At 36.2% G+C, this 27,409-nt stretch overlaps 1 protein-coding gene across 3 annotated transcripts in view; it reads right to left on the minus strand.

The window, feature by feature from the left end:
- Window positions 1-2,283: 2,283 nt before the first annotated feature.
- Window positions 2,284-27,409, minus strand: part of LOC117204705 — a 40,638-nt gene continuing 15,512 nt past the window's right edge. Inside the window, exons 1-3 of one of the 3 annotated variants that reach the window (XM_033442341.1) lie at window positions 13,472-13,645; window positions 6,760-6,848; window positions 2,284-2,682 (exon numbers count right to left, since the gene is read on the minus strand). In XM_033442341.1, coding sequence (XP_033298232.1) covers window positions 2,537-2,682; window positions 6,760-6,817 — 204 coding nt within the window. In that variant the 5' untranslated portion in view covers window positions 6,818-6,848; window positions 13,472-13,645 and the 3' untranslated portion in view covers window positions 2,284-2,536. Of the gene's footprint in view, window positions 2,683-6,759; window positions 6,849-13,471; window positions 13,646-27,409 lie in introns of those variants that run through there. The other 2 variants (XM_033442342.1, XM_033442340.1) reach the window with 2 other exon arrangements.

Genomic DNA, 27,409 nt, shown 5'->3' on the forward strand with positions numbered 1-27,409 from the left:
TACAAATTGTAGATTATAAATTGCTTCTTCTCAATTTTACGATATTAACATCGAGCTAGACAGGATAATCGACTGGCTTGTAATTTTGCAAAATACGAGCAAATTTCGGATATTAGAATTTACTTGAATCAGGCGAGAGGACCGTGGCAAAAGTCACGAAACATCTAAAGTCAGCTTCTACCATTTTTAGCTGAAAGATATTTATGTTATTCCTTGGAAGTACGACATGAAATTGATGAGATTTTTTTTCGAAATTTTCTTCTTTTAGGATTATGTTGACTCAACATATGTGAGATGTCTGATGTTCGTGCTGTACAATCACGAAACTCGATTACCTCAGCTTCACGATTCAGTGCGCTTATTTTTCTGGAAATTGTCTTTTATCTGTGTGCGTAGATGGCGAACGAATGACACGTTCTATCGAGCGAAATGCCGTTTCATTTGTCCAGCAATTTTAATGCAAATCGCATCGTTCTAAGCGCGATTTAACACATTTTCCTATTAGACCGGCACTGTCGTTAACTTTCTCGATTATCCGATTGACTTTACCACTTCAATGACATGGAAATGTTTTATTGCTTGGAATGCAATCAGCTCGAATGCACGATCAATCGACTCATACGTGGAATTAAAAGGATAGGGCAAGAAAGAGAAATAACGTTCGTTACATAGAATCTCTTGGAAAACGTCGGGATTTGGACAGCAATTTTGAGAAATTTCCCTTGAAATTGGACAACGATTTTATGCAATGAAATTATTCAACCTACTTTTAAGATATTTTGCAGATATTCAGCAAGGGAACAGCAAAGATATCGTTGAGCCATAAATTTAATCGGCAATGTTTCTTAAAGGTTTAAACAATGTCGAAAGAACGTTTCAGATATTCTCTATTTTCTATAAATACCCTAACACTTACGAACAGAAACGTATGTGAAGTCATGGATCTAATTTAAACTTGAAATAGTGGCAGACATATAATTAAATATACGTGATTTTTTTTTTTTTTTAGTCCCAGTCTTTAAATGAAACGGTAGTCCTTAAAAGTTGAAATAATTCTTTGATAACTCCTTAGATATTTCTCATTTTCCATAAGTACCCTAATCTCTATGAAGAAGAGCGTACGTCAATCGTACGTTACGTTACGTTTGATGAAAGAGCAACTGGCTTGAGAAATTAATATACGAGAGACACATTTTTGTACAGTAAATTCGATTATAAGGTATCAGACGTATTGTACAAACTTGATCGATTCTATATAATAAAATAGAATAATTAGAAAATTAACAGGTGAATAGCGTTTTACAGAATAGGTTTGATTACGAGATGTCGAATTTATCGTACGAATTCCCATCGTATTTAACGAAATAACGCTGCAAATATTCCTCGTGTTTCATAAATATCCTAGTAACTCACGAACAACGGTGCATGTCAATTATCCCCAAATCACATAGCAACCGATTTCGTAACAATCTCATTACGATCCAGTTTCAAAACCTGTTCTCGCAAACAAAGTCGAATTAATTTCGACGTCCGTTCTGTCGAATCAATTACCCAAAAAGCCTTGCATTTCCAATAAAGCATAGAAATCTGTGCTTAAAATTTGCCTGTAACAACGCCATCAACGGAAGGAATTCGGTTAATTATCCAGTCGATCAAACGGAATTACGCGAGCTTCCCTCCGATTTCTTCTTCTTTCGAGCGATTACTCCACACGCTCCATAAATCATGGTCGAGTTTCGACTCGATAAATTCGAGGATTCGGTAGGAGCAATCTGATGTTTATTCCGCGACGAACTAGCGCACAGACGGACCGAACGAAAAGTCGCAGCAGCAAGATACGATAACTTACATATCTTGGATTTCATACGCAGCGCGATATCGAAATTCGAAGTACGCTGTTTAATTAACCTTACACGAGCTCAACGTTATATTCTTACTTGGTTTTCAATTTCCATATCAAATCTACGACAAGCTTCTAATTTTCTTGGAAAATTCGCGGTTCGCTAGAATTTTGAGCGATCATGGAGATGTATTTCCTCCTTTGTTTTTTCTCTTCGAGAATACCATATCCGTAAGTATGAAATATTGCTTAGTTACGATTGAAAGTAAATTACTGGTAGAACAACGTGGACTTATCGTCTACGTATTTTCGAAAATACTTCTTTCTAGCCATTGAGTGGCACGAAGATTCGCAGGTGCACATTGATCGACTTGTTATGTTCTTTTCTTGTGTCTGTTAAATGGGATGAGACTAGTCGAAGGATACAGGAAAAGTAAAAAAAGAAAGGAAAGGGACGAATGGGGAGGGGAAAGATGAAAAAAGTCGAGGGATAAGAGAGTCGTCGTTCGATTTCTCGTTCATGGTGAAACGTCAGCTTGCTCGAGCCGAAAGCAAGGTATTAGTCACCAGATCTCGGCGTTATACGGTGATATAGTACGCCCTCGGTTTACCTCTCGACGTGGTCGGGCTGAAAAAGACGCCAGGTGTCGATGGTGAGAAGGACCAAGAGGCCCACGAGGGCGGCGGCAGCGTCCGTCAGGAAGCGTAGTAGCCCTCGTGTCGTTTCCGGCATTTCTCACGGGCGATGTAGCACAGAGCAATGGTGATCAGTACGGCGATCGTGATCCCCATCCCGATGCTGATCCACATGATCTCCTCGTTAATACCACTGTAGCCTTTTCCTGAAAGCATGCTGGATTTATCTTGTAATCGACACCTTGCACCAGGGTTTCGTTACTGTGGGATGACGTTCACGCTTTTAAAGCTCTTGATTCATTTATGAGTCACGTATGAGTCTCTCAGAAGCTAAACCTATGGATTCCATATTCCAATTTCAGCATATGGATGTGTATGTACAGAATATATGTTTAATTTTTTCAAAAATTCCTCAAATTACTCAAATTTTCACGAGTTCGTTTATTGCATGAAAATGATACACAGGGTGGTTGGTACCTGGTGGTACAAGCGGAAAGGGGGTGATTCTACGCGAAAAAAGAAGTCGAAAATATAGAATAAAAGTTTTTTTTTATTTAATTTTTCCATCGAGACAACGATCTACAATGAGATCCATTATAACGTACCGCACGCGTACCGAGCGAAAATTCAAAGTCGATTTTCTGGAAAACAATTCCTCAAACGAAAAATTTTTATTCCATATTTTCGACTTCTTTTTTCGCGTAGAATCACCCCCTTTCCGCTTGTACCATCAGTTACCAACCACCCTGTATAGAGATGATATGGCGATAAATTTTAAGACAGCGGTTCTTAACCCGTGGCCTGTGCATTTTTGAAAGACCATGAAACCCTCGCACACGCAAGTTATTTATTTATTTATTTATTTATTCATTTCGAGTAACGACGTTTGGTTTAGCTATAGTCAATATAAGCGCACATATTTGAACTATATTTTGATAATTATTTAAGAAAAATATTACCACACTAGCGAACATATTTCGACGTATAATAAAAGTATGACATTAATCGCGAGTCAATCGATCAAAAGTTAAACGATGCGGAAGTGGATGTGAATGTAAAGCGTTTTTGGAATGTTTTTTAAACGTGGGCAACGATTTGCAGAAAAAGTGTAACTGATGGGCGAGTGGGTTGGTCTGCTTATATATACGATTAATATAACTATTAGGGTCGTAGTTTGTCTTGGATATGTTTATTACATTGCGAATGTATGGAACAAAGGAGATCCGATTATTATATTATTATTATTGTACATAAAATATTTATATATAAAATATTTAACATTCGTGCTTGATTATTTCTAATGAAACTTTTCTCTCGAAAAAGGTTGTCGATGAGCAGTCGATCAATGTTTCAGATATACACACTTGGCACATAAGGATTTAACTTTTGAACCGAGTCATGGGGGTGTTCGTGACAACGATACGTTTATTTGATGGAGGTTCGTGGTAAACGAAAGATTAAGAACCGCTGTGTTAAGGTAAATTTAAAAAATAATGTGCAAATTCTGAGGCAGATTTAAGAAATAACGTGTACTGTATGCGAACGATTTATATGTAGAAGCGAAATCGAACAATTTTATGGTGGTTGATTATTCAGTGTTCGTGCAATTTGAAGTCGGACATTGGATAATTGTTCTATATATTCACGGGGAATTTAAAGGGTTTAAAAGTGTATAAAATCTTTATGGAAGATTTCAAGATACAAGAATGTATAAAATGTTTGTAGAATATTTAACGAGCTGGAAATCTATAGAATTAGTATAGTAGATGGAACGTATTCTATTCGTAAAAATATGAATTTATATAAATATTTGTAATCTATTGCTCGTGTGTTCTGCTATTAAACGACTTAATTTCCCACATATGGGTCAGTATAGTCCCCATTCCGATGGTCACTGGCCCATTAAAACCAAAAGTCTTGTATTAGGTCGTCCCAAAAGTTTCTTTCGTTTCATAAGCGAAATGATAGGTGCACAACATTTTTCATTTTATATTATTTTATAGATTTATGTATGATTCATTTTGTAGTAACAGAATAAAATGGATCAAACATAATTCAATAAAATAATATAAAACAAAAAATCCTGTGCATCTACTACTTCCTTATGAAACGAAAGAAACTTTTCGGACAACCTAATATTACTTTGACTTAAAAGGAACACTGTTTGTAAAGTTTTCTACAAATAATCAAATTATAGAGGGAGTAATTCAATTGAACGCTATAATTGATTGAATGAAATGTGCATAAAAATCAGGAAGAAACACACGAATGTTATAACAATACTTTGACGCCGTTATAAGATTATATTGAAGGAATTAAAGCCGTAATTATACCGTCAAAGAGACATTCTGTCGCATACTAATTGCATAATTACTTTTTGTCTGTATGCATGAGTTGATACAGTGTATGGGTTATTGAGTGCTATGGTGAAGCTTGTTACAACGTACAGAGCCGCATCGATGATATCTAAATCAAAGTTACGAAGGCTGTAACCAGTGTACTTCACATTTAAACTTAGTATTACGTATTCTATGCACAAACGCGTTTGCAAATCCTTTTTGATACTTGTTACTTGCTACTAGACCGTCTACGGTGGCCATCAGGGTTGTGGTTAAAGTTTCGATTGATGTACCGGCCATTCGGGTTGAAGTTGTTGAAATTGTACTTTTCGTCATATTGACTGTACAATATGGAAATTGTGGTCTTAGTGTACTGAACATTCGATTTCGAACTGTTGCAATGGTGTTTCAGTTATCTTTGTTGCAGTGCAAAGATATTGTTATCTTATTCTGTATCGAACGTGTATTGGACGTTAGAACGTTCGTATTGGTAGATTTATCCGTTTCGTGAATTTCGTTCGAGTTTGCTATTGAATTATTGCACGTCAAAGAAGTTTTACAAATTTTATAAATGGTACATGAAATAAGTAGATAATAGTTTACAAATAATACATCACAAAGAACGATAATAGTTATTTTTAATTAAAAAAATGATATACTTTTTTCTTTTAAATTAAATAACATCATTTTTATAAAAATCGAGTTTTACAGATAATAAATAATAACTTTTTATTCGTCTTTTTATTTCCGTCTGTCTTCCGGCTTTGTGCCGACTTCCGGTTACGCATACAAGATGAGTAATAAGTAATAATTGTCTTATTTAAGAAAATTTGATCTCAACCATTGAGATGACATTTCCTTCAGGAATATCACCTTTAAGCTTGCACAGTCTGAAATTTTTAACGATCCAAACTTCGACAGAGCGTTACAGCAGGAATTTTAATTAATAATTAAACGACTTCTACGTTTTACAGAATGCACGCGAAAGATAATAAAAGCAGAACGCTATAAGAGAGCGTTATGCAAAATATAAAATTTCTACTCTATTATCTACTTATTTTAACTTCGACATGTGCACGTTTATATGATAAAGATCGTCTATCAGAATGTAACGCTTGAATTCTAATCACGTTGCAACTAGACATCATTCTTTCACCGATACAAAGACTTATCTCATTTTCGATTTGCACGTAAATCGTTGAGTTTCTTTCCATTTTTAATCTGCATGTTATCAAAGTTGGCTCATCTGAAATATCGCATCTTCTTCGAAGTTTGAACTTAAAGTTAATCCATATTTGGATGGAAATTGGACCACGAATTGAGCAAACACATCATTGGCAAAGGTCAAGCAATTTGCAATACATTTTATAATACATCTCGTTACATTTAGAAAAATTTTCCGTCGTAAGTGTTCAAATAATTCGGCGAGTCACTGTATATCACGTTCCGAATAAGCCAAGTGTGGTTAAAGCTTCATTCCAAAAATGACACGACACGTGCACCGACCTGTTATTTCTACGAGATCACATACAACACAAAATGTAGGTGTAGAAAACAAGCTATGTACTTATTGGAAAGTCCATTTCAGAACTATATTAAAAATATACGCCCTATATTCTCGACGAAACCAATTAAAACGTGCAAAACGGAACGATCGTGCGTTGTGGGCGATGTATCGTTGAAATACATTTCGAATTGCCGTGTAATTTATTGTTCATCGAAGTCGATATATACTTCGAGACGAGCAAAGAGTTTTTCACGTCTCGTTTCGTTATTATCCGTATCATATCATCCGACTGTGGCGCGTACGCAAATATCGAACGATCGTCATTTATCGTTTATTAACGAATGTTAATAAATAACGTGAAAGCCTGCACGCCGGAAACGCAGATACATATCACGCGAGAGTAACACGTAACGATCCAATATCCCTGCTTACATTACCATTATAATGGGAGCTGTAAATCCCAACTTTGCCAGCGACTCGTCCTCCCACAGGCATTTTTCCGTTGTTTCACTTGTCGGCCAGAAACCTGCAAGAGAAAACGTCAACTCATGTTTTCTAGTTCTTCCGTGCTTTTAGAATTTTCTGACAAAAAATATAGTAGGACAGCGCGATAAATCGGTTCTTGTGCCAGCTGTTGCGGTTTCTAGGGGAAAAGACAAATGTCCCCAAACGTGATATACATAATTTTATAGCTGGGACTATTGGTAGCTGTGGCTTTTTTATTTATTTCGCTGTTCCATGGAAAAAGAGCGAAACGGAAATGTCGGATAGAGATTTTTAGTGGGGAATTTTTCAAGAAAATTGTATTCGCAAGCTTTTGCGTATGCGTCCATTGAAACCTAACGATGCCATCGTTTCTTATTTACTGCATTGCTTATGGGCGTTTTATTTACTTTCGTGCGTTGCGTAATACGCGAAAAAACGAGCCAAACATGTTTATATAATAAAATCTTTCGGTATGTTTTCAAACAAGTTCGAAGAAATTTGTTTTCTAAAAAATTACGTCTGGAGCTTCTTTGAGATCGTGTTTATTGAAATTTAATGATAGTTACGTTCTCTTCGAATTTGGTGGGTTGTTTATCGGTATTTTGTACTTCTACCCGCGTGTATTAGACCGATTATTAATAAAACACGAACAAATCGTATTTTTTTGAAAATGATGTCTGAATCGGAAAAATTGTATTCCACGTTTTTCGCCTATTTTCACAAGAAGAATAACCTCCTTTCGATTGTCTCGTGTTAATGCGTGCGTAATCGGTAACTAGGGAAATTCGCATTTCGTTGCTTGGCGTTGATTAGCGGCACGACTCAGCAAATTTTCAATTTTCTTTCATCGAATGGAAGGTATACGCTGTGTTTCTATTTTTATCATGTAAAAAATATCAAGATATATTTACAATTCCATCAGTTTTGTGTGAGAAAGCAAAATTATTATTTATGTTACTAGCCTTAGTTTTAGAAAAAAAAAAACACTAGCTTAAAATGTCTCTCCCTTAAAATTTACACTTGTTAAGTTATCAATGCCACTATCAATGCCAAGCAGTGACCTATCAAAGTTTCCAGTGTCAGTTTTTTTTGAAAACTAAGCAAGGAATCACTTGATGCTCGTTCGTACGTTGTGTTCGTATGTTGTTCGGCCACTCCCTGTATAAAGATCTATCTCAAGGACAATTGTTTCACTTTTACCATAAATTTCCTCCAACTTTCGTATCTCCTTTTTTTTCACGATCACCGTCTATCGTCGAAGCTTCTTCACTTAATGGATTGGCAATCTTAAGTAATGGGCAGCTACAACACGTCGATCGATCGGAGTCAAAACAACGGGCTGAGGCTATCGTTCGTTGCAAACGAGTGAAACAAAAGTCGATAATGGTAAGAAACGACACGTTGCGAGGCCTTTCTTCCGCATTAAATTCCGTTTTCACTTATATTAATGGACTGTTTCGATGTTACCGACGGACCTGACGGCCTGGGACGAATACATTTAAAGTGCAAGCAACGAGAACGAATACACATATCCGATCGGACTGACTTCCTGATTAAATGAATTGTTCGATCAAGTTTTCTCGCGTCGCGTTAAAATTCGTTTAATCACGAGGGGAATGTTTATTCGCTCGAATTATTAATTGTTAAATTAAGTGTAAACAAATAATCGGAACGTCGAATGGGCGAACATCTGTGAACGAGTTAATGCGATACGATTTTGAAATTGTTGTTTATTTTATTCTGTCGTTATCGTAGCGCATGCAGTGCCTCACTGTTACACAATTGAAGCATTTGATAAATGATTAAGTAGTGAGTTAGCAGCAAATGGAAGCGGTTAAATAATACAGAAGTTGGAGAAATACGTGTCGGACGAAAATTCTGGAAAATTCAGGAACACTGACGTTTATTAAAAACAGACAAATTTTATTCGGTAATATTTTCATCGATAATATTTTTCTTAAAAAAATATTTAGCAATTGTAAACGTTTGTTTGTCGTTTCTACGCGAATTTCATGTTCATAAATATTCGTGTTTCACGTTTAGAAATATTTATAAAAATTGGCATTGATTTTCTATTATACAAATAATGGAATATCAGTTATTTATAATTCTATATGTAGCTGTATTAATTAGTTCTACGAGTGGTATAACATAATAAACGTAGTTCTATCAATACAGTTGTATTCTATAATTAGCTCTATTCAGTATCACTCTATTTCATAATTATAAATACAGATAGCTATATGATTATCAAGTATACCAGGTGAACAATTTGTCATCAAGTACTTAAAACATTGTTAGTTTAATTTGTTATATATTATATCTTCTATATTAAGTTAAGTTAGTTTAATTTGTTATATATTATATCTTCTATATTAAAACTTTAAAATTAAGAAACGAGGTGGATAATATTAAATTTCCATTCTCGCGTGTGTGTATGTATGTGACCTAAATATTGGAAGTTTGAAGTTTCGGTGGCGAAAGTTCTCAATGATCTTCGTTTTAAACCATCTTTAATCAGGCAGACCATTTCATCATCCAAACGTTATAGTTGTAAAGTTTAAAAATCGCGTTACAAAGTCTTACAACGTATAACATTAAACGGATCAATGCAAAAAAGTTTACCGCCTCTCTCTATCTACTTGAAAATAGTGAACCAGCTACTTAAACGGTTTTTTCATTGCAAATAAAGTTGTCTTCTTTAACACGGCGCAAATTACTCGATTTAAATTCTTCCGTAACCGCAGAAAACAACGGGTCAATACATTTTCGCGTATATACATACAAACAAAGAGCGACCACTGTACACGTATACAATGTGTCCCAGAGTTTAATAACCAAATTTTATTAATACATTTTATAATACAGATGAGATCCTGTTGTACGATATAGATAGCTATAATCAAGAAAAAAATGTTATACAAACGGCGATTTAATGCTTTGATGGAAAGTTATATTAAAAACTCCTCTTTTCATTTTTCTTTTGAATATTTTAGATCTTTCTTTTTTGCGTTCCGGCATTATTTACACAATAGACGGAACGCGAAGATTATTTTTAGCATAATTAATGCTAAAAAAAAATTCGTTGACAATATTGAAAAAAAATTAACCAAGTCAAACCATGTTTGGCCAATTTTTAAACTCGATTTTCTCGAAAACGAGGCGTCGAAAATTCGGAAAAATATTCGTTTTACATCTTGGACTCACCGTTCATGAGAGATAAAAGGGTCACTTTAATTCCTTTCTCCGTACACGTAATTCGTCCGTTGATTTTGTCCCAACGCCGGTCTTTCTTCTGCTTTGCAAAATTCACGCGAATTTATTCGGGACAGTTAGTTGTTTAATGCGAGCTATATTTGCCAAATATTCAGACTCGATTCGCTCGATAATCGAAGCATCGGCTGAAAAAATATTTATTCTACATCTTCCATTTATTTTTTCACGTCGAATCGTCGTTTTGCCGACTATACCGTGATTACCGGCACAGTTTGTATATTTTCACAAAAGATAAGAGCGCCACTTCTCTCTGTGCATCTAATTCCTCCGTTGATCCTGTTCCAACGGTAGTCTGTCTGCTTTGCAAAATCACTCGAATTTATTCGAAACAGCAACGGTGTTTAATTCCAACTATTTGACAGATTTCTTCTACGAATTTTCACAGCCGATTCTCTCGAAAAAGAAAAAAGGAAGAAAAATGTATTCTATCATCTTGCTGATTATACCGTGATTACTAGGACACCCTGTACACTTCCACGTACAAGAGACAAGAGTGCCACTTTAACTCTTTTCTCTACGTCTAATCTCTCCGTTGAATCGATTCCAACGACAGTCTTTCCGCTTTGCAAAATTCACGCCATTCTATTCGAGAGACTGAGCTGTTTAATTTGAAGTTTAACTCGCGGCGTTAGCGCGAGCCAATTTTCTGGACAAAGCAGGAGATAGTGGCCGGGCCGGTGTGTATGCTTGGCACGAATCGATTTAACGAAACGCTCCCTTTCATAAGATGCCTTTCCTCCCTCCGAAAGCGTGTTATCGACGAGAACAGAGAAACAGTTGCTCTCATCGCCGATTGCACGAACATACACGGTGATCCTAGTTCCACGCGAATTACTTGGAAATTGTTGACCGTACCAGTCGGTTGATCGAAGAAAAATTGCCATCTAAAGAGAAGGAAGGCCGGATCGGTCGAATAGGCAGAAATTAAGCTTGTGAATTTGTAATTGAGAATCGTAATATGGGGGGATAAGGCGAAATTAATTGGGGATTCGCGGGACACTGTATGAAAAATCGAATAGGAAAAGATCAAGCGCTTTGTATAAATGAGAATTGTGGTATGACAGGACAAAAGACGTGGGATTAGTCGAAGATTCATGGAACATTGTGCCCAACGGGTAGAATAAGGGAAAATTTCTGGACTTCTTACACTTGTACTCTTCGTCTCGCCCGGGATATTAAAAAGATTCGGGAAATTTTTGATCAGGAAAGTTATCGTGAATTTATCGTCTACTTAAAAAGTTCTTGCATTTTGGTATCGACGTTGTTCTGCTTTTCAATTACGTTATATCAAGTTCCCCTTCTTGATGAAGGCGTTAAAGTCAGAGAACAATGTACAAAAGTCAACTTGGATCATATATTTCTTCCCTCTGATCTTCGTATCGTATTCAATATGTTTTTTATAGTCCATTCATATAACGTTATCCAATAAACTTTTGTAAAATAGCAAAATATGAAAATTAAGAAATAAAAGTATAGAAATATGAAAATTCATCTTCAATCGGATAATCTCCAATATTACAAATTCACTTTGAAGAAACGAATTATTTCAATAAAAATTCAGTGAATGTTCGAAACGTTGGCTTCAAAGTTTCCAATGTTCTTTTTCGCATTACGGTCAATGTACATTCATTTATGACGTATATGACACGTATGAGGTGCTTCTATTATTTCATCCAACCTCTCTATGTACACTGGAGCTCGTAACTTTGCAAACTTAATGGCTTGCATAGCTTACAAGGCTTCTTCTTGGAAGGCCCCCAATTAGATCTATGCAAGAGTTTCCCTCTTCGTTCCATTTATAGCGAGAACGGGTGATTTGTAAGTTCTACGAGAGGAAAGTTCAGCCAAATCGAACACAGAGTTTGCGAAAGAGTCGAAGATTAATTACGTAATGGCGAATGGAAACTTAGAAGAGAATTGGGGAATTCAAATGCATAAAACACGTGCAGGATCTGTACGACCTGACTTCTTCTACTCTTTCTCCAATGGCTTTTGTAATGACATATAAGCTGCTTTTTCCTTTTCTGTTTCTTTCGTTGAGTTACTAATAACATGAACGTTCAACTATAGGCCACTCGACTGTATTTTCAAGCGTGAATTTTTATTACCACGATCTATCGATGAATCTTCAACTGTAGAATACCCGAACGATTAAACACCGACAAATAACATTAACGTTTTTAACGATAACGTTTTGTCGATATTTTTTAAGATAAACACGAATTAAATGTTCTTTTTAAATTGGCCAGCAAATAAAATTATTCTATGAATTGGAAATTTTCCTTCTAAATCTCAAGAGACACGTTTTCAATCTTGTTTATCCAAAACAAAAAATTTTAATCTTCTCTTCAAGTATAAAACTCGGTCGATTTTCTGCGTTCTAGTTCTCTTTTTATTCTCGGGTTGCCATGAGAGCCAAAAATAACTTGAATACCATTTCCAATAAATACACTAGCTGCATGTGCAACCATATAAATTCTGATGACAGCGCTTTAAATCACAATTTGTAGCACAACATGTCAAAGTAGCATAATGTGCATTTGTCAAAGCAATCGGAAAAGTAACAAACACTCGACCAGATATCTACAACATTCCATGATTAATTATACTCATTTTTCACACGCAGCTACAACTTACGCTTCTACCAATAAACAACCCAAGCAAAAGTCCCCACTACCGAGTCGGGAAACTGCCAACCGCGATAACCAAATACCCAACACACAGCCACGTTCGTAAATATTGGGAGTACCTGGTGATCTCGTTCTGGGGAACGTGATAATTAACGCGAATTACCAGAGATGATGACTATTAATCGAAACTCCGCGTTTATACAAGTCGATATACTGCACATGAAAGCACACTTGTAAAAACTATTGCAAGAATTGCGGATGGAGGTGGTTTTATTTTGAAAATTATTCGTAGCCTCCTTATCGGTGACTTTGAACGATCGATATTTGTTTACGATAAAACATGCCGAATCCTTATCGACGAGAATATACGTTGGAAAAGAAACAACGAAGCTTTCGATTTTATCGTAAAATAACAATATCTTTCACATGGTGGTCTGCCATTCGTTGGAATAACTCTTGCACGTTTTTGCTGATAAATAAAAAAAAGTCCTCTTCGTTATTTCAACGATTATGACGCTCGTAAAAGAGAATGGGAAACCTCGTGGCGTTAAAAAGCAGATTCTTCGTTTCTAACGATCCGAAGGACAAAAGACCCACGACCCATCGTTTGGACCCTTTAATCCTTCAATTTCTTAAATTCCCAAACCTCTGGTCACCGCAACAATACATCCAATCAGATAGGGTGCTCCGCTACGACTTCAGCGATCCGAAGACCAAAAGAAAATCCCCCCTAACCATTTCCTCTTTCTTCACTCACCTCCACGACCAACGTTCTTTCGTAAAGCCTGGAGCGAGCAAGTTGGCGCTTTCACGGTGGCCAAGAATCCAATCAGTGCCTTAATCGAGTTCGATTCCGCTTCTCGTTCGTCGCCCAGTTTTCGAGGAAACAGCGAGCCGCTGGCAGCTACTCTCTGTCATCGGTGAGAAAAGAATACCACGCAGGCAGAAGCGTTGTCGGTACTGTACGTTCTGCGACTGGTACACCGACGCAACAAGTTACCCGAGTCCCTCGCTTTCTGTCCTCTTCACCCTGTGGAAGACCGTGCGGCGTGTGACGCGCGTGTACGATAGCCGCGTTTTCAACACGCGTTTAGCCGCCCTTTTGTTTTGTCGCAATTACGCGAGAAACTGGCGGTCGTCGCGGCGTTTTGCGAGTCGGACGTCTTCCTGGGTGGCGGCACGAGGCCTATTGTCGTGTCGGCAGGCGTCGATATCGTCGCCTGTTAGCGCGGCGCTCGTCATCTGTTTCGGCAGCAATGGAAATCGATAATGAGAAGCCGTTTCGAATCGAACGGGGGGAAATAAGGCGTTGTCGCTGCCTCGCGAGTATAATTATATACGCGTTGGAATAGAGTCGGCCGGAATTGGGGCGACGTTGGCACGGCGGATGCTGCACCGAGTCCTCAGAAAGGGAAATTGATTACGTGGATACAGAACCGACGAGAGTTTCGAAGCTCTCGTCAACACTTGGGGGGTCCATTTTCCTCACGAAATAGCTTTCGATGGTGGTGCTTGGCTCTTTTTAAGACCTTCGTGAGATGATTGATGGGTTAGGAGCGGAAAATCCTTGGAAAGGGGATTTGAGACCGCGTGGATCGAAATCCTATGGGATAAGTGTTTCGAGGAGTTTAGGAAAGTTTGCAGGTTTAGTTTTAAGTCCAGATTTTCTTCATAATAGTACTTAGTTCTTGGATGCTAAGTAGTTCGTAGATCTAAATACTGCGAGTGATAGGTCGAAAGCTCTTTAGCAAAGAAATTTGATTACGTGGATACAGATCCGATAAGAGTTTCGAAGCGTTTGCCAACATTGGCAGGTCTATTTTTCGAACGAAATAGCTTTCGACTGGTGCTGCTTGGATTTTCTTTTGAACCTGACCGAGATGATTTGTGAGTTAAGAGTGGAAATTCCTTGCAAAGGGGATTTGGGATAGCGTGGGTCGAAATCCTATGGGATAAGTGTTTTGAGGAGTTTAGGAAAGTTTGCAGGTTTAGTTTTAAGTGCAGATTCCATCGATGATGGTAGTCAATATTCTTAGACCTAAAAATAGTGCGAGTGATAGATTGGAAACTCTTTAGAAGGGAATTTGATTACGTGGATACAGATACAGACGAAAGTTTTGAAGGGTTTGGCACGAGTTGAGAGGTCTAGTTTTGTCTTCTTGTCTTTTTTTAAACCTCGGTGAGATGATTGATGGGTTGGGAGTGGAGAACCTTTGGAAACGAGGTTTCAGATTCCGTGGATCGAGATCCTACGGGGTTCTAGAAAAACTTTGGATATTTGCTTTTACGTGGAGATTTTTTTATGGTCGTTAGCCTTTTTTAACCTGAACGGTGTGACCGATAGGTTGGAAAACCTTCGTAGAGGAGGTTCGATTGCGTAGTCGGAAATCCTTAGAATAGCGTCTTTCCTAAGAAAAGAGTTTGGTTTTTAGGTTGAAGTAGTTTCTTTGAAATTGCTCTTTTTTTTAGAATTGATAGATTGGGTGAGTGGTAGATTAAGGTACATAATTTGCTGGTTTAGGTAAAGTTCGAGAACTAATTTGAGCTGAGATGATATTTTTGTTCCTGATTGATAATGTTTTTTGGATTTTGGACAGGCTGAGTGTACAGATTAGGGACGAGCAATGTCTAGGAAAATGGGTCAAACTTGGATCAGGTTCTTCAGATGGTATTTTAAGGATTTGAGAAAAGTTTCAAGATTTAGTTTTGGATTCAGTTCTTTTGGATTTTCGTTTGTGGAAATAATAGGTCAGAGGTAGAGAATGTTCGGAAATGGAGTTGGATCGCGTGAATCGGCATCCTTGGGGATTGCCCAATAGGCCAGTTTTTAGGCCATAGAATTTTATTTTTGGATCGAGGCAGCCTTTCTGCTGGCAATAATTCGTTTTTTTTTAGGTCTGCTTGGTATACCGACAGATTGATGGTATAAGAGATTATTGATGATCTATGTTTGAGCCCATATAATGGAGTTATGATGTAAAAAAATCTACATTTTCTGTATAACATATATCATCGAAGTATGACTCAAAAAAAAAAAAAAAAAAAAGAAAAAATATAAAGGTAAATATATTTACTAACAATTCATTGTATGACTCACTTTGTACGTAACTTTTAGTTTCTTAATTCTTATCTCTAGTGTATACGTGTTAGACCAGGCATTCTTTCATATTCGCAACTTCACACAGCGCATTATTTTTCCATACAGCATATAAGCTCATGTACCTCATTATCCCATACATCACAACATTTTCTACTTTTTTGAACATGCATGAACTGCACCTGTAGCACGTAAAAAATTTAAATTAAACAAAACACAAAGATGTAGTGCGTGATAAAATATAATAAAACCTTAGATCGTTAATACTCTGTAAAAAAAAAAAAAATGAAATTTAAACTTTTAATTGGTGAAACAATAAAAGTTTGAAATTATTTCAAATATCGATCCAACTACTACGTTCTACGAAATGTAGATTAACTCTAATATCAGATAACGATTTTCAGGCATCATTTAAATTCACGAAAGCGTAAACTTTCCAAGTAAAATTGGAGACCGTAGAATAATTTTTTAGAGATAGATTTGAAATGTTTGGGAAAATTTTCGGGCTCCTTGGAAAGCATCTGAAAGGAAGATATTTCATTTCCAACGTTATGTTACGCTAATTTTAAAAAGCTCGAGTATTTTTCAAGTGAAATTTCCACTGTTGGTGTTGCTATAACTTTGCAGTTTCCCTACTTTGAAACTAGAAACTATCCGAGCTTCACGAACTTTAACAGAACTTTCGATATTTCGAGCATTTTGAATGTAATTTATAGGTTTCCTTGGCGTTTCAAAAATTTTTACCTCTGCAGAGTGAATCCACCAGAAAATTCTTCCGGAGAAATGGTAAATTAAATACTCGGACTTGATTGAACTACTTTTAAATCCATTATTATTTGTAACATACCCCGATACAGAATATCTTCATAAATATTTCAAAGTATAAATCTGCATTTAAACCATGAATATGTATACTACAATTTACAATAAATAAATCAAAGCATAAATAATAATAAGCTGCAGTAATTAAAACCAAATGAAAATAACATTTTTCTCTCACAGTGGCGTCTTTCAATCTTTAGAATAAATTAAACGTATCACACTTGATATTATAAAAATGATCGTTTACTGTTCTCACAAAGAACAGTAAACGATAAACGTATGGACATGGTAATTGAACGAGCTCTTAATCCTTTAATTACAGGGACCTTTTCACCAATTATTCCCTTGAAACGCGAAAAAGTGAAAAACCTAACAGAATATCATTATCGATGAAGCACGTGTCAACGAGCGAACCTAATCTAAAATAAAATAAAGTTAACGTTTACGCGCAGACGCAAATATTTATTTGGTAGAAAAAAGCACAGGATAAACACGAAATTACAAATGTATCGTATAGTAAAATAAGCACAAAACGGATTGGTCGATAATTTCCTGAAGCTCGATTAAAAGCTTAATATCGCTCTTTGACGATGCAAAATGATTTACTACTATCAGTCAACGTCAGTCCAGTCGATATCCAAAGGATTAAACCGAGTATGTCAAACAGAATAACGAAATTTCGTGCAAGCTTCCTTTAAAGCATTAATTCTCTGCTGGAAAATAACGCACGTACGTGGAAAGTTTCAGAGACTTACAGCCTGTGTTGCATTATAATGCCAACCTGTGTCTGACAATAGACGATCCATTTCCTCTTTACCCTCGTATTTCACCAGTTTCTCAGTGAGACCGAGGTATAGTTCGTGTTGTATTGCTTCCAGGACGTGTCTGACAATACACGTTCCGTTTCTCCTTGTTCTTGTGCGTCACGTTATACATTTCTGTATCTTTGAATCTTTTCACCTTCGAACCGCGGATGCTTGTAATAATATGCTACGTGTTATTCCCTGTACATTGGATTTATTCTCGATTCTTGATCTCAGAAGAGAGACTGAAATAAATGGATAATCCTTTTACGTGTATACCGTGCGTTTCATTATTCTCTATATTTAGTTTTATCAGTTTCATAACGTCGAGTCTTGGAAACGAATAAAAATACATTTTCACGGTTAAGATAATATTTTATGTTATTCCCTGTGTTTTCGAATATTTTGCAAGCACGGCCATTCCTTTAGATATTCTCACAATTCTCTATATTTAGTTTTTACATTTGATTTTAAACAAAGAGTAGATGGACATTTTTCTTGGATTTCAAGTTTCTCATGGGTTAAACGGTTAACCGCGTTCTGATGTGTATACACGTCAAAGCAGTACTTCATTTCGGTGCGTTTGACGTGAAATAAAAAATGTATACTTTTATTATAAGAACTTAAAATTTGAGTAAAAAGCAATATAAATGACATTTAGTGGTATTTTTCTTTTATACCTCCGGTAAACCTATTACGTATTTTATAAAAAACAGTTTGACTATTTGATTATTCTCTTTGCTATGTCGATTATTCTCCGTATAATGTGCTGCTTTTTATAAGTTGAATTTATTGAGATTAGTTTATAAATTGAAATTAATTAGTTTTCTCGATCCATACCCATTTGTGTACTTCACTTTATTATTTTTTGGCAATTTTCCAGTCTTTAATAACAATATCTTCTTCAACAACGAATTGTTCATCGTTTTATTAAACAAAAATGTGATCCTTCTTCGGTTTGCTTTAATTTTTTTCGTAAAATTTACAATAAGAGCATTTACCCTGTGTTACGACCGTTCGCGGAGAGACGCGGTCGCGAGGAAAACGCGTCAGCGAGAGGCGTAAATTCTCGCTACGATTCGGTGAATCGACGCCGCGAAGTAGTCGTTCCCCTGTTTCGGTTAAGATAACAGAGGTGGTTGAATGAATATGACACAGTAGAGTAAGCTATATTTCACCGTTTATTCCAACAACTTATAACGAAGGCAATTACGCTGGTGCGTATGTACGAGATGAATGAGTGACTGATCTGCGGGTGTGTATACCCGGTGGAAGGATGTTGACCGTTCGAAGGATGTAAAATCAGTACTGTCTTGGGAGACGGCGCTGTGTCGGAGGAAAGCTAAGGATGGGTGTGTCTAGCGCACGGGACCATCGGATTTGTTGGTGCCGATGTTAGTTAAGAGAGTGAGGGAAATAGGCTTCGTTGTTAATTGGTTAAACGAAGGGTCTTAACTGCCCTCGAGAGAAAGTGGTTAGTGGGAGGAAAGTTGCAGCGTACGTGAGAAAAACTAACTTTCCCTAGTTAAGCCGTGGTAGACAATAGTCTTTGGAAATTCTTCGGAAACAGACGTTTGTTTGGTTTGAAGGACCTTTTCTAGAAAATCTATGAGATTTATGGAAGGTACTTGAAACTATGGAGGATACGCTGCGAGTATCCGAAGACATCTGGTTGCCATATTGCCCGCGGTGTGTGGCCTGGGCTAGGTAGAGTATTACGCGATGTAACACCCTGCCTCCGACGCGAGTATAAACTCCTCATTGCTTGATTTCAATTACGCACCTCGTAAGGGATTTTCGAAACTAAACTCCGCAGTTAACAGGTTAAAATAATACTCTATCTTATCTCATGTATTTATCTTGCAAGCCAACGGATTATTTCATATTCAAATTTTCGTCCCACCATTCTGTTTATTTATTTTCTATAGGTAAATATTTTATGGAAGGAAAGTTTCCATTTCTAAAGTGGTTTAATAAAATGGAATTAATCGTATGTTACGTGTTATCGTTTGAGTCTTTCAGTAAATTCCAGTGAAAAAAAATGAGAACTTCCCACGTTGAAAATTACATTTTCCATCATTTTGTGTATTCGTTTCTCATATTTAACGCTAAGAGGGGTTAAATGGAGCTTGAAACAAGCAGAAATCTTCAGTCATTTAATTTCACGCGAAAGCAAGGATGAAAATCCCCGGATATTAAATGTATGCATCATTTATTCCCCTATTTAACTTAATTTTAAAAAAGAAAATTGGCAATGTTTTCATTCGATAATTTTGTTGACATTTGTATACGATGTAATATACGTTTTCAATATTTTTCGTTTGAAATATCTCACGATAAAGCAAAATACCTGGATAGTGCTAAAAAATCACTCTTCACGAGCTTATCAACGACAGCGTTAAAAATTCGCAAACTCGTGACATTTTTTATCCCGTGAGAAAGATTTTAAGAGTCTTCTGCTTGCGTTTTAAATAAGCAGAGCATCGTAAGAATTTCTCGCGAAGCGGAATCACTTACCGAAACATCCTGCGTACGAAATAAAATGGCGAATAAATTCCTGCGAGGCTGAATCGCGTATTTCTACATAAATTCACGATCGTATCGCTATGTTGTTTACCTATACTACTTAATATTAGCGCCGATAAAACCATTTTCACGATCGTCGTATTTTACGAAATCGGGTGTTAAGCTCGAACGAAAACTACAAATTCGTTCGTTCCGAACGAATAACCGAGAATTATCTCGGTCGGATGCTATACTAATTTAAGTTAGCGAATAGTAAAGAAGATGAAAATTTATTCTTGTCTCTGTCATAGACGGTCTGCGTGTCTTATATTGAAACTACAATGTTTTAAGAGAAATACGAGTACTCGTACACTTTTAGACAGATTTCATGAATATATTACTCGTATTATACGAAATGTTTCGAAAGGATTTTCTCACAAACCACGTTCAAGATCGTTCAATATCTGAAGAAGAAGAAGAAGAAGAAGATGAAATATTATCACGAGTTAGGTGAGTTCGACCGCTGTCGTATTCACATGTTTCCATTCATTTTTAACAACATTATCTTTCGGCAAATTGACGATGTTTCGTTGTTTCCTGGCTGGCACTTTTAAAGATCCTACATGAATTTTTCAGTATCCGGCGATGCCAAAAATGGCCATCTTTAACACTCTCCGTCCACTAACGTTCAATGCACTCGACTCACGTGATTCTACGTTATTGAAGTGGTCACCACTTCTAAGAAAACTCTACGTCTGGTCTTTTTTAGTTTTCTCAAGCACCGAAGCCATCGACAGCGTGTAGACAAAAGACTGCGACGAAGACAGACCATAAACAGTAGACAGACGACGTTGGCTTCGGGGTTTTCAGTTATTGGGTAACACAGCTAGCGTGCGGATCTGGACCAGCTCAAATTGTATTCTTACTTATAATTACACTTCTATTTAAATATATTCTCTGCCTTACAATTTATCCACGAGTTTTCTCTGTTTACACATGGAATAAGCTCAACATACGTGTTGGTAAAGTTCACGACGAAACTAAAAATGTACATGGAAATTATAATAAATTTAGTATACGTTTCGTAGAGCTCACAAAATTCGAATAAATATTCAAACGGAACAAAATTTGTTCATCTGCGAATGATCGAATTATCATCATGTGCATGTGTTAATTATTAATGTACAATATATATATATATATATATATATATATATATATATATATATTTACTTATCTACTTTTCACCTGCATTTTTTAAATTATTCATTTCTTTTATCTTCTTACTTATTGAACATTCCAAGCTAGTGAATTTGTCTGTACGAAGAAAACTACCACATTAAGTTAATGTCCAATTCACTTAAACATATACAGGGTGGTTGGTAACTAGTGGTACAAGCGGAAAGGGGGTGATTCTACGCGAAAAAAGAAGTCGAAAATATAGAATAAAAATTTTTTTTTTTTAATTTTTCCATCGAGACAACGATCTACAGTGAGATTATAACGAGACGCGATAAAGTGCACGCGTACCGAGCGAAAATTCAAAGTCGATTTTCTCGAAAACAAAGCCTTCAACGAAAAATTTTTATTCTATATTTTCGACTTCTTTTTTCGCGTAGAATCACCCCCTTTCCGCTTGTTCCACCAGTTACCAACCACCCTGTATAACTCGTCATAGTGTTAACAATTGTCTGCACGAGACTTCCTATTCGAAATCGATTTCCTCCAAGCTTTACTTTCCCAACTTCTGTCGCTTTTCAAGTAATCCGAAGCCGAATTCGATGAATATGACAGAAAATTCGAACGAGACGGCAGTGAAACCCTTTAAACTTGATAATCGAGTACGCATCGTTGCATTCGAGCGACGATTCGCCTCGATGTAACTGGAAACCTGTGAAAACTTTGCAAATGAAATTCGCCGACGAATCGTAACGTCTATTGTACATCCTGAAGGAACCTGGCTAAAATTTCTTCACGCGGACGTGTCAACGCGATCGCAACCGCTTTGAGAAGCTTCTCGATTGTCGGCTCGGTATTTATCCTGGCGTCACTCGGAAAGAATTCTTCCAATATCACGGTTAACGCTGGTCGGCCGCTATTTCGTGTGCACGCCAATTAAAAGTTTTCCCGATAACGTGCACACAGCATACCGGGTAGCTGCGAAACACAGCCTCCATATTAAAGTTTCCGAACGTGAAGTATCGAATTTCAACTGATGAAACGTGTGCAAATTTGTTATTAAGTTTGGCTGGCGGAACGATGCGTATGAGTTAATTTCTACGTCGAAATTTCGAATTTCGTTAATGTACCGAGAATTCGAATTAATAGTTTCTAATTTACGTTAAACAGCAACAATTTCGAGCACGTTGGAATTTCAGAAGAAATATTTAATTTTCTCGAGTAGATAAATGTCCGTGATATTACTGTTTCGTTGTCTCAAAACTCTGATCAATTTTATGTAGAAACCACACTTGCGATTACGATGTTATTATTTCTCGGAAAACTGAGCGAGAAAGTTTGTCCGATCCAGAGGATAACATGCGCTTCGATCTTTCGAACGCGATAGATTTTGAAATTAGAACTGTAATTCATTTCCACGTCGAAATTTCGAATTTCGTTAATGTACCGAGAATTCGAATTAATAGTTTCTAATTTACGTTAAACAGCAACAATTTGGAGCACGTTGGAATTTCAGAAGAAATATTTAATTTTCTCGAGTAGATAAATGTCCGTGATATTACTGTTTCGTTGTCTCAAAACTCTGATCAATTTTATGTAGAAACCACACTTGCGATTACGATGTTATTATTTCTCGGAAAACTGAGCGAGAAAGTTTGTCCGATCCAGAGGGTAACATGCGCTTCGATCTTTCGAACGCGATGGATTTTGAAATTAAAACTTGAAGATTGAGAATTAAAGGGAGAATGTTGAGAAACGAGGATTAGGATTTTCAAATAAATCGTTCGGAAGTTACAATTTGGAGATTAGGAATCGGAGATGGAAGATCGAATATCCAAATTCGGAATCCGTAAACTGAGAAGTTTAAAAGCTCTATGATTCTACAGGGGAACGTAATAACGAACGAAAAAGGACGATAAGACACAAAATGAATGTTCTGTCATATACTTTCAAATTAGCATATCGATTTACGAGTCACTTTTCTTTATCGAATAATCATAAATCAATACCAACGCGAGTATGCAATCTAAGTACCACTATACTGACTTACTACGACTTGTATCGTTATTTTTCACATTAATAACCGCGTTCCATAAATACGGCCGTAATTATATTGTTATTTATCGCATGAATAACCGTGCTCCATAAATAATAAGAACTGAATCGATACAGTGCAATATATTGGTGGAGAAAATGAATTACAACCAGCAAACAATAACCTGCTAATCGATTCGATTGTACCGGCGGATCAATTAAAATGATCTTGAAGCCTGTACACGAACGTTTCGTCGCAGGGTTAATTGCAGCTGTACCACAATGTGGTTGACCGCATTCATACGTGTGACAACATGACGTTCGAATTGTTCTAATTAAGTAGAAACATTAATTTTTCCAATATCCATATAAACACCTGTGTTATTAGGTTGTAGCATAAACGAAGTATATTTTTGAATAAAATTTCAACTTCACCGTAACTTTCTCAAGGTATCGTGTTATTTAATCAAAGTAATTTCCACGCTAATAGGTCTCGTTATTTCAGATTTATGAAAATTACTTTTTATTAACTCTTTGAACGGAGCTGTTGCAGTTTCCTGCGAAATGACGAACTTAATAAAAACTTGTTTGGACGAAGCAGAGAATATTTTTTATCTGTTCGAAATGTTAAATTACACTGCCAGTCGTACCGATGCAATTATTTCCCGGTTTAAATTCACGTAAGATTAAAAAAAAATTCTTATTGTTCGGGGAACCTATCGCGGAGAATCTGTGTAAGAAAATGCGTAAATATTTCAGTTTTTGTAAATATCACAGAATTATAAGATTCAATTGGAAGAAGGTATAGGAATGTAAGAAAAGGCGTACAAAAATTCTCGCTATTCTTTATCATTATATTAAAATACAATCGAACGAATGCAATTAAAATGCAGTCACGTACGTTGATCGAGAAAAATGTGAATGAAATGTTGCATTAATGCGACATTTGATGACTAGAAGACTACAATGGAGGCTAATTTCATTAACATTATTTCGTCTATATCGTATGTATATGTAGGATATACAGGGTGGTTGGTAACTGGTGGTACAAGCGAAAAGGGGGTGATTCTACGCGAAAAAAGAAGTCGAAAATATAGAATAAAAATTTAAAAATTTAAAAATTTAAAGAATTAAAAAAATAACGTCAATCGAAACAACGGTCTACAGTGAGATCCGTTATAACGAGACGCGATAAAGTGCACGCGTACCGAGCGAAAATTCAAAGTCGATTTTCTCGAAAACGAAGCCTCGAACGAAAAATTTTTATTCTATATTTTCGACTTCTTTTTTCGCGTAGAATCACCCCCTTTCCGCTTGTATCACCAGTTACCAACCACCCTGTATAAGAAATTTTCAAAATCGATTTTCTCAGAAAGTAAACCTCGAACACAGAAACTTCCTCGTATACTTTTTCGTTTATTCCTGTGTGTAGTAACGCTTGTTGTATATTTTCTTACTCGCCTTGTACGTCAAACAATTAAATTTCCCATTACGATGTAATTAATCGTATGTATGCACGTAACAAAGAATAAATGGTGTGCCTGTTTTTATCAACAAGTTGAACTCTGTTCGCAATAAACCGGAGGAAACTCACAGTTTTCTCTGCTGTGAGAACGAGTCTGTGCTCTCGATTATATTTGAACGGGCTGAATAGCGAACTTAGTGTACTCGTTTAGCGTACAGAATACGGTAGCCTAGGGAAAGAGAGGGAGAGAAAGAGAGAGAGAGAGAGAGAGAGAGAGAGAGAGTTACAGTACACATGAACTACTGTATCTATACTATACACCACCCTTGGAGGTTCTAGATACGGAAATATTGTGAGGTTAAAATTTAATGTTACAGGAAACAAGAATATTGAATAACAGGGAAAATTGATATATTTGAGTCTAATGTTAAAATAAAATTAATTATCTGAAAGATGAATTTACTAAGACTAGAAAATTTGTTATAATTTTCGTTTTCTTGTATATTGTTTGTATTTGTTATAAATTTGATTGGTTTGGTTTCTTTTAATTGTTCAATTGGTTTCTAACCAGAAGATATATCGCAGGATGTTAAAAGAAATAATATGAAAAAATATTTTGTAACGCATACGTATTTTACTATGGAATTTTGTTTCAATAAAACACATATGCACATTGTACGGGCATACGAGTATTCGCCGAGAGAATAGAAGGAAATCGACAGTAACGATTTAAAGTTGAAGGAAATTGGAAGCAATATTTCAGGGGTTACGTCTTGTTGTTAAAAAAATGGAAGGCTATACGTCAAACTTGAATGCGTGGAATTGATATTTTGAATTCGGAAAAAGATCGAAGATCGTATCGTACGCAGAATAGGTACGATGTGAAAGTTTGGAAAGAAACTCTCGAAAATATTTCCAAAATGTACATCTTGGGGAAAAGGTTTATACTTGCTGTGAATTTTAAAGAAGTCGAATATTTGGAGATGGAACAGAAAGTGAAAATAATATGTGAAAAAGTTGCAAAGAAGATTCTGTTGCTAAAATAGAAATTGAAATAATATCGTAAAAGATTATCGCGTCTCGTAATGTTTCGAAATGAGTACCTTCGATTTAAAGAAAAGCTTTAAGAATTTTCTCAAAGAAACGTACAACTGGTTGAAATATTTTCTTTTCTTCGTTGAATATCAGCTCCATTTGTTCAATAATCCTTCTAAAATTTTGTCAACCAAAATTGCTGAATCGTATGAATCATCTAATGCAGAATACAAATGATCTGCGAATATTCTACAATTGCAATTTTTATAAAAAAGTATTGTTCGTTTTTCCATGATTTGTCTATGGTTTGTTCACGCTTGTTCACATTTGTCCAATCGAAATTTTGCTGTATTTACCTCTCAAGAAAAGTTATCAACAAATTAAAACATTTCTCATCAACAGCCCGTGAACATTTTTCGTTGAAATGGAATATGATCGTCCACGATTGATCGACGTTTGTGCAACCAAAATTTGTTGGTTACAACTTTATTCTGAAGATTGAAGAAACGAAAGTTTTAGTTGCACGAACATGGAAAAGCCGTGAACAATCGTGAAAAATATTCACGAGGACGCTGATGTTCAATTTTAACTACTTTAATTTTGTAATTTGGTCATAATTATTCTTCGAAAGGTGGACGATCGAAAATTTTGGCTACACGAAAAATTGGTGGAAAAAATGGCGAATAATCATGTCGTATTTAAAAATCAATGAAAAAGTACGCGAGACGCCGGTGTAGAATTTGTGGAAATTTACATTTGGCGATAATTCTTCTTTTCGATGAGTGGAGAAATGAAAATTCCGATTGGACAAATGTTGGCAAATCTTGCACGAACGGATATCGTCCATATTTTATAAAAACTTGCACTTAACGTTGTCAAATTTACCGACTTGAATATATAATATCGGATTCCATTCGTTTCCTCGCTGTAATTATGCGAACGTAAAGCTCTCCCCTATGAAAGTAATCAATTGTATTCCGTTGCGCTCTCGCGACCTCGCGTTTCGTTTATCAAATAAATTGATTGTTCAGTTTAATTAATCTACGGTTAATTGAAAACCAGGTATCGTTCCAAGCGCGCCAACTTTTTACGACCGTTATAAAATGAATTTTATTTGACTTTTGCGGATCAATTAATTAAAAGAAACATTTTTAAATGACATACACTAAATACTATAAAAATTCAAGCCTCGAACGAACCTTTTCAACGTGGAGATGACAAAGCGGCTGATATACAGGGTGGATCGTAATTCACGATATAATTGGAGTGAATAAGATGCACTAAAATATACGATACGTCATACTTATCCAAATAATATACAACGTAATACATAGAATTTATAACGTTTTACGCAATGTTTTAAATATATCTGAAGCATACAAACAAAAAAGTAATTTCATTTATTTTATACAGGGTGGTTGGTAACTGGTGGCACAAGCGGAAAGGGGGTGATTCTACGCGAAAAAAGGAGTCGAAAATATAGAATAAAAATTTAAAAATTTTAAAAAATTCAAAAAATAACGTCAATCGAGACAACGGTCTACAGTGAGATCCGTTATAACGAGACGTGATAAAGTGGACGCGTACCGAGCGAAAATTCAAAGTCGATTTTCTCGAAAACAAAGCCTCGAACGAAAAATTTTTATTCTATATTTTCCACTTCTTTTTTCGCGTAGAATCACCCCTTTCCGCTTGTGCCACCAGTTACCAACCACCCTGTATATTCACATATTGCGTTGGCAACTAAGTGATTGC

Source organism: Bombus bifarius, unplaced genomic scaffold (genome assembly GCF_011952205.1).
Source record: "Bombus bifarius isolate JDL3187 unplaced genomic scaffold, Bbif_JDL3187 scf7180000007979, whole genome shotgun sequence".
In the NCBI taxonomy this organism is placed as follows: Eukaryota; Metazoa; Arthropoda; class Insecta; order Hymenoptera; family Apidae; genus Bombus; species Bombus bifarius.